Source organism: Solanum tuberosum, unplaced genomic scaffold, assembly GCF_000226075.1.
Source record: "Solanum tuberosum cultivar DM 1-3 516 R44 unplaced genomic scaffold, SolTub_3.0 scf00157, whole genome shotgun sequence".
NCBI classification, from domain to species: Eukaryota; Viridiplantae; Streptophyta; class Magnoliopsida; order Solanales; family Solanaceae; genus Solanum; species Solanum tuberosum.
This window is the reverse complement of record NW_006239084.1, coordinates 472,837-481,897: the sequence shown is the minus strand read 5'-3', so window position 1 is coordinate 481,897 and position 9,061 is coordinate 472,837. Positions and strand designations below refer to the sequence as shown.

Below are 9,061 nucleotides of genomic sequence, written 5' to 3'. Positions count from 1 at the left end.
ATTTTCTGAAGCAAAAAGGGGGGGGGGGGGGTGTTGAGACTGGGTGATCCCCTCTCTATTTTTTTTGTTCTTGCCAATGGAAAGTTTTGCTTGTATGATGAAGATTGCACCACATAATAGGTGTATCACAGGTTTTCAAGTTGGAGAAAGAGTAGGGAAAGAAAAAGAAGTCTGTCATATGCTTTATGCATATGACACTATCATCTTCGGTGAGCCTATTGCAAAACAGATCAGCTACACTAGAGTGATCCTGGTTTTGTTTGAAGTTGTTTAGGGCTGAGAGTAAATTGGGGAAATAACAGTCTTTTCCCTATAAATGAGGTTCCCAAATTCAGGAATTGACAAGTATGTTGGGATGTGGAGTTGATCAAATGCCTGAGCATGCCTTTGGGCAACAAACATAAGACAATGAAAATATGGGATGATATTCTGGAGAAAACTGAAAAGAAGCTTATTAGATGGGACATTTTATTTTTTAGTCCTGAAACTAAATGACGAGAAGCTAAAAAATAAAATGTTCACAATGGATTTTTTGGGTTTAAATATACTCTTTTAGCACATTTTTCTTTTAAAAAAACGTGAAAGATTGGTCTTGAAACTAAATGAAGAGAAGCTAAAAAAATAAAACGTTCACAATGGGATTCGAGCCCGGACATGAGGGTCAATTTAAAAGGAGATCTACCACTAGGCTACAACTTACTTCTTGTTATGAGGGGGTTCAAAATTAATATATCTACATAAATACAGAAAATTAACCTTATATATAGTGTAATTTTTTGTCTAGCGGGTGAACCCCCTGAAATCCATGTGCTCTTTGGAAGGTGGTTATATTAGTAAAATATGGTAAGCTAAGTCCTTGGTGTACAGAAAATGCCTCTGTAACAACCATTAATTTCTAGGTGCTTCTTCTGCCATGAAAAGGAGGAAACAAACAACCATTTGTTCCTTCACTGTGGAGTGACTTCCCAGATATGGTATATGTTTCAAAGCCTTATCCAAGATCCTTGAGTGGTGCCTGAGCATACTGCAGACCTACTAAGCTGTTGAATGAGAAGAGGGGGGAGTAAAACACAAAAAAATGGTGGAATCTAGTTCCATCTTGCATATGGTGGTCAATTTGGAAGGAAAGAAACAATAGGTGCTTTAAGAATATTACTAACCCAATGCAGAAAGTTAAAGAAAACTGCATTAATACTCTATATTTTTGGTGTAAAGAAGAGGGTATATATGAAGTAGATCAGTTAGTAGATTTCCTAGGCTCTTTGTAATCATGACTACTTTGCCTTGGAATTTTTTGTTTGGTTGCCAGCATACCCTCATTGCAGATGAATACAACTTTACCATTCTCAAAAAAAAAAAGAAAAAAAAAAAGAAAATGCCTCTGTAACCATATGGTGTGGGGTGTGTGGAGGACAATCAGAAACTTGTGTCCACAGATGGAAGAAAATTAATTTATCAAAGTGCGAAATGGTAACAAAACTAGATTTTGGAAGGATGGTTGGATAGATCAAACCTCTCTCAGAGACCTTTTTCTAGATCTATCCCTAATCTGTGAAAATCCTGATGCTAGAGTATGTGATTTTTGAAAAAAACAAGGATGGGACTTATCATTTAGAAGATAACTAAATGATTGGGAGGTGGAGAGGGTGACAACTTTACTTGGAATACTAGGTGGAGTGAACATAATCACAATAGGGTCTTGTGGAAGCATATCAATTATCAAGGATGAAATTTTTCGGTAAGTAATGCACACAAAAGAGGCTTGTAGGTGATAGCTGGGGGTCCAAAATGTCATTGGAACTATTTATGGAAGAGTGACATCCCCACAAAAGTGAAGTTCACTTGGCTAGTGATAAAGAGAGCATGCCTAACACAAGAAGTGCTACAGAAGAGGGCAGACCACTGGTTCCTAGGTATTTTCGGTAACATGAGATGGGAAACAAATAAACACCTATTTTTACACTGCAAATTCACTGCTCGACTATGGAATCTGTTCCTCAACATTACATGCATGAGCTGGACAATGCCAGAACGCATCTCAGATCTCTTGAGCAGTTGGATGAGGAGGGGAGGCAATAAAAGCCAAAAGAGATGGTAAAGGTTAATACCATCATGTATATAGTGGTTAGTGTGGAGGGAAATAAATGAACGATGTTTTGAAGATAGGTCCAATTCCATACATAGAGTTCAATGAATTTTTATTATATCTGTACTTTTTTGGGGTAAACAACTTTGTATAGAAGATATAGATCAGATTATAGATTTGATAGGAAGCATGTATTGCTACTCTATTTTGGAGGTGGCCAACATATCCTTAATGCTGAGGAATATAATTTTACCATTTTCAAAAAAAATAAAAAATATTTCATGGTTTGTGGCATTGCCCAAGAAATTCCAAACCATCTAAGCATATCCCACCATAACCTCATGATAAAATCACAATATAGAAAAAGATGATCCACATCCTCGCCCCCTCCTTGCACATATAACACCAGTTGACACAGACAACTTTCCGCTTTCTAAGATTTTTAGCCATCAAGATCACCCCTTTTGGCAGCTAGCCAAGAGAAGAAACACACCTTTCTCGGCGTGGTATCCAGATTGCATTACACGGAAACAACCTCCTCCCTAACCAATAGTCTTTTGCAAAAAGGACTTAACAGAGAAAAAACCATTGTTCCAATAACATTACCCGTTTTTTTAAAAAAAACATTGTTCCCCAAACTCCACCAGACATTGGGGTTATCAACCAGAGTGACCTTTGAAACTCTGCTACCTCTCAATTTTGGAAATTCCTCCTAAATTTCAAATCTCAAAAATTCTCTCCACCTTGTGTCCCCCTAATATGCTGGGATCGTCGAGTCTCCTTGGCATGAAACTCAGAACAAAATCTGAAACTCATTTTTCAGAAGATTGTCCCTGCACCATATGTGTTCCCAAAAAAAAGATTCTCCTCCCATCTCCCAAAAGGCATAATGACATCTCTAGTTCTCCCTCTCCCTTCCATCACCCCATATTTATCAACTATCACCTCTCCCCAAAAAGCTTGTACCTCCACCCCAGATCTCCAAAGCCATTTGCCCAACAAAGCTTTGTTAAACACCAATAATCTTTAATATTGAGATCTCCCCATTTTTTAGGAGATGTGATAAGTCTCCCACCGCACAAAATGAAACTTCTTTGCCCTATCTGCCGCATCCCAAAGAAATTTTCTTTGATACTTTTCCTACTTACTTGTGATTGAAGCTGGAGCACGAAGCAAAGACAAGGAACAAGTGGGAATGCTCGATAAGGTGCTCTTAATAAGCAGTTTCTTCCCTCTTTAGGGCAAATATCTTTTCTACCATCCTGCCATCTAACTAACCTCTTCTAAACCCTCTTCCACAACCTCTGCCCTATGTTTTTTGTCATGACAAGTCGCGAGAGAATGCTTTTATGAGGCAATCTAAGAGATTCAATCATTTGAGTTTTTAACACTCAACTCATGCATAGTTTCAACATCTTGGAACTTTTTTTCTCAACCAAACAATCTCATGATTGCAACTCGTTTATCTTTCTTGTAGGCCCTGATCTCTTGATTCTTCTCATCTATGTCAATGACCTAGCACTTTTTGGTTCATCCAAATGGTTGATCTCTTACTTTGTCTCATTAATTCAATCCAAATTTTCTATGGAAGATTTGAGTTCCCTTTGTTACACTTGGAATCAAGTTATTAATCAACTTGTTGGTCCAATGCAAATACGTTACTGATATCCTTAAGTGGTTAACTTGGTAAACCTATCCAAACTCTCACTCACATTAAGTTAGATTGATATATTCTCCTTTGCCTGAAATATTTCCTTTTATCGTAACATGGATGGGTTCTATATATTTCTTTCATGGCCTGACTCCAGTTTTCAGTCACGTTGCCTCTGTGATTTCTTCATCAATGTCGTGCTCGTCATCTCAGGCAGTCAAGAGGATCTTTTGATACCTTGAAGGCACTTCCGCTTATCGCTTGCAGTCATATTCCAGTTCCTCATCTTCCTTGACCCTCTTTGCAGATACGGATTGGGCTGGAGAGTCTGATATTGCTGCTTCACCTTGGGTTTTTTTGTTTCCTTGGGGAAACTCTGGTTGTTTGGACCAAAAAAAGAAACAACCTCGAGTTAGAGATCTCAGAAAGGATGCCGAGTGTTCATTCCTCCTCTTAACATGTATGCTAGAATAGAACTTGTATTTTAAATTGTATTTCTGTTTTGTTGTGTTTTGAACTCTAACTTGTACAGTTTGTCTATAGATACATGACGAAGTTAACCTATTAGCTGGAGAAGGCTTCATACTATGTTCCTCAAGTTGTTTGTTGATATTATATTTAGGTCAAGTCTTTCTTTACATCCAAGCATATCCTTGGAGCCTCTTCTTTTGCTTAAGGACATAGTTACAGAGTTAATGTGTTGATTTATGTGGACAAACTGATTGGAAACAGTGAATAATATTTCAGTGAAATCCTGCCCCCAAGGCCTAGCTTGAGTGGCAAAAGGTGGAGGATTTGTGGCTTAGGTCACAGGTTCATGCCCCACACCATGCAAAGCGAAGCCCGGTATTTAAGCGGAGACGGGTAGAGGGGCGGGCCCATTATCCACCGAGTTTAGAAGGCTGTGATTGGTCCAAAGGACGGGTCACAGACAGATTTTTCGGTTATCAAAAAAAAATATTTCAGTGAAATCCTGCCCCCAAGGCCTAGCTTGAGTGGCAAAAGGTGGAGGATTTGTGGCTTAGGTCACAGGTTCATGCCCCACACCATGCAAAGCGAAGCCCGGATTTAAAGTGGAGAAGGGTAGAGGGGCGGGCCCCAGTATCCAGCGAGTTTAGAAGGCTGTGATTGGTCCAAAGGACGGGTCACAGACAGATTTTTCGGTTATCAAAAAAAAATATTTCAGTGAAATCCTGCCCCCAAGGCCTAGCTTGAGTGGCAAAAGGTGGAGGATTTGTGGCTTAGGTCACAGGTTCATGCCCCACACCATGCAAAGCGAAGCCCGGTATTTAAGTGGAGGAAGGGTAGGAGGGGCGGGCCCAGTATCCAGCGAGTTTAGAAGGCTGTGATTGGTCCAAAGGACGGGTCACAGACAGATTTCTCGGTTATCAAAAAAAAATATTTCAGTGAAATCCTTCCCTGAAAAATTTATAGCATGTCTCACTTAAGATCCTGACATGACTTACATTGATTTCTGATACTGTTAATTTTTGGGTGATTACAACTGCAGGTTAGAGTTGCGGGACGAGTGGAGGTTAGAAAATCGCAAGGCATTTGCTAATATATTTTCGGACTTTGTCTTTGGGGTCTCATTATTCATTCTTTTGTGCTTCAATGAGAGTAAAGTAAGTTCTCCCCAATCGGAGAAATATCTTTCTTCCTCCAAAATTTATCTGTTTGCCGATATGCTGGTATCATCTATGTTATTGGGCAAAAGAGGTTAATGTGAAATTACAAACTTGGTTGGACTTGGTTTGATTAAGATAAATAAAGGAAGTTTTCTTTGAATGCCATTTTTTCCTAATATTGCTCTTGATTGTACTTTGCCTATTGTACTCCTGTCATCTTTTACTCCTACTCTATTCACTACTACCACACAAGCATTGTCACCAACTTTCATCACACAACCACCACCAACCACTTTTACCGTCAGCCATGCTACTTCCACTTTCAACCTCCATTGCTTACCACTGCCACCAACCAAAGCAGTCTCCAGCCACTACTACCCGCAACCACCACCAAACACCACCATTGGCGACCTCCTAAGTTGCGCATACTCTTCACTTTCGATTCTACACCCATGTCGGATTCACCAAAAACACTTTACTTTTGGAGAATCCAACACGCACCCGCTGATATTTTTTGAAGAGTCCAAGCAATATAGGTGACCATCGCACAACCATCATTTACGACCGTACCACCATCAGCCACCACCTCACAACCATCACTACCGATCACCACCACCCATAAATGCCTCTATCGCTAGTTTGTAGAGTTTACTTCATCTAACTAACAACTTTTACAAGACCATTTAATTTAATATTCTCTAATATTATGTGGATATAATATTTAATTTTTTTTTTTTTTTAATTTTATATGTATGAGTTGTTAGATAAAGATAATTGTGCACATTGAGATTTAGAGAAAACAAAGAGTCTTAATTATCCGAATATAGACATCTTAAAAATCAAGCATTTATTCAGATTTAGACATCTAAACTTTAAAAATGTGGCCCTAGTTGTCATTTACCTGAGGGATTGGATAGGATTTCTGAAAGTGTACTTCCTAAATTGTCTTAGTGTTTCTAAGTTACAAACTTTCTTGTCTTTCTGCAGGTAAAGCTACTCAAATTTACTGGTTATAAGATACTAAACAATATCTCCGACGCTGGCAAGGCATTTCTGATCATTCTGATTAGTGATATCCTTTTGGGGTAAAATTTTGTTCTATTTCATGCCTATGGCCAAATTGAATGTTATAAATTAACTTATCTGTAAATATAGAACCTATCCATGTTAGCTAATTCATAAAAGTGAAGGCAACTTGCTCATTACTTTCCAATTCACAGAAGTGAAGGGTTTAAATAACCTAAACCTCTTTTTGGGCTTTCCTCAAGGATTAAATTTAAAATTTCTATTGTACAAGTACTTCAACTTGAACAAGGTGCAAGGTCTAGACGTAAAATTATTCTTCTCATCTCCTGTAATTTTAGTGGTGCCAATCCTAGTTTTACACTCTTATCTTTTTTCTATTCATCTCTATCTTTTAGCTATGTATTTGTATCTTTGGAAATTGTCAGCATTTCCCTCTTCTCAAAAGTAATGGAATCTACCCTTCCAGAGCTTTGTCATGTTGGATAATGTGGTGAATCTGTCCAGGTATCATTCTGAATATGGTTGGACAACTGCAGTTGAGATGCTTGTGGAGCATTATGGTATTGAAGTTGATCGATCAGCGATAACCATATTTGTCTGCATTGTTCCAGTTGTAACGGATACCTTTGTGAAGCTTTGGGTATGTGCTACTTTTCAATTACTTGGATTCTTTTTTATTTAAATCTGGAAAGTGAACAAAGCATATGCCTGTAAAATCCTCCTCGACCTTCATGGAGATACCATTCTGAATCTGGTTGGGAGACTTTGCTCGAGATCCTTGTGGAGCATTATGGTATTGAAGTTGATCAATCAGTGATAACCATATTTGTCTGCGTTGTTCCAGTTGTAATTGATTTAAAGCCCTCCTTGACCTATTAAAAACGTAAACTAGATTCATGCCAAGTACATGAATTTACCTAGTTCATGTATTAGGAAATTAATGCTAAGATGCATGTATGCCTTTATTCATGAACTAGGAATAGGAAATGCTTAGAACTAAATCACGATAAATTGACTAGAATAGATACATGTTAGAAGAATTCTTATAAGTACTTAGGCGCTAGAACATTTTATGTAAATCAAGTTGGTAGAAGAATATTTTCCTCCACTTGTCTTCAATGAGAAATCATTCATTGATAAAGCAAGTTGAGTGAAGTAACGAAGAAGCATTTCCTCACTTATCTTCCAAGAGAAAAAGATTCATTTAGAGTGCTCATCCTTTCCAAAAATTTCAACATTTGGTATCGGATCCACTTGTCTTGAGGGACATGTGGAGAAAACGAATTTTTGAAAAATTTGAAAGAATGTATCTTCATATTGAAATAAATATGAATGAGATTAGCTACTATAACTATGAGGATGTTGTGCTAGGGAAGCGTGAGCTTGAAGAAATTGTTTTGGTAGGTGGAACTACTAAGATTTCAAAACTTGAATAGCTTTTGAAGGATTTTGTTTAGGGTGAGGAGTCCAACAATAGTGTCAACCCTAACAAAATTGTTGCTTATGGAGTAGCTGCACGTGAACGAATCTTGAGTAGAGAGGTCGCAAATGATATTGTGTCATGAGGAGATGAATAACAAAATTCACATTCATCTATCAAAGAATTGATGAAAATATGTTTGAGAAGGTTTCTTTTTATGAAACCCAAGAAAAGATGAAGATTGTGACAATAATGCTGGTGAGGAAAGATTAAAGAATGTGGCAAAATGTCTGTCACGATCCAAAAATCCTAATAAGCGGTGAGGGTACCTACCCTTCCTCATCGGTGAACCCCATTCATTATTAACCATTAAGATGAGTGAAAAAGTGGAAATATGCAGAAAACAAGGTAAAACAGTCATAAGTCTGAAATCTGATTCATAACCCAAAGATAAATGATACTCTCTTTGTCCCAATTTATGTGACTAACTTTTCTTTTTAATCTGTCCCAAAAAAAATGACACATTTCTATATTAAGTAACAATTTAACTTTAAAATATCCATTTTACCCTTAATGAATTGATTTATAGCCACACCAATTTCTATCAATTCATTTTAGACCACAAGTTTTAAAAGTCTTCCTTTTTTTCTTAAACTCTGTGTCGAGTCAAACTACCTCACATAAAATGGGATGGAGGGAGTAATAAGCACAACCCCCAAGAACTAGTGACACAAGTACAAGAAAGACTAAAATCCGATAATATAGGTTTGAATACTACAAGTACAAGCTATTGAAAAAAGAAGAAAAACAATATCTAAAATAGAGCTAGAATTCAGTGCAGCTGAATCAAGCAACTCATCCTGAACTCCGGCAAGTCTCCTTTGTCAGATAGACAGGATCCATGGGGACTCACGAGGTCCATATACACACCCTAAACTCAGTGGAGGATCCAAAATTTTCATTCAGGGGGTTTGAAAAATAAAAGTATAAACATGTGAAAAAGACAACAAAACACAATTACAAGGAAGTAGTAATATATAGTTTAGAGGTACAAAAAGTTAGTTCCGTTACAAGAGACTTTTTATAGCTAAAACTAAATGGGGTTTGAAAAATAAAAGTATAAACATGTGAAAAAGACAACAAAACACAATTTCAATTAAGTAGTAATATATAGTGTAGAGGTACAAAAAGTTAGTTCTGTTACAAGAGACTTTTTAGCTGAAACTAAATGAAGAGAGGCTAAAAAAATG

General features: G+C 37.4%; 1 protein-coding gene across 1 annotated transcript in view; it reads left to right on the top strand.

Annotated features, from left to right (window-relative positions):
• LOC102580425 (chloroplast envelope membrane protein) overlaps window positions 1–9,061 on the top strand; it is a 28,783-nt gene that overhangs the window by 14,260 nt on the left and 5,462 nt on the right. Inside the window, exons 4-6 of the mRNA XM_006353686.2 lie at window positions 5,248–5,362; window positions 6,353–6,450; window positions 6,896–7,031. Coding sequence (XP_006353748.1) covers window positions 5,248–5,362; window positions 6,353–6,450; window positions 6,896–7,031 — 349 coding nt within the window. The remainder of the gene's footprint in view (window positions 1–5,247; window positions 5,363–6,352; window positions 6,451–6,895; window positions 7,032–9,061) is intronic.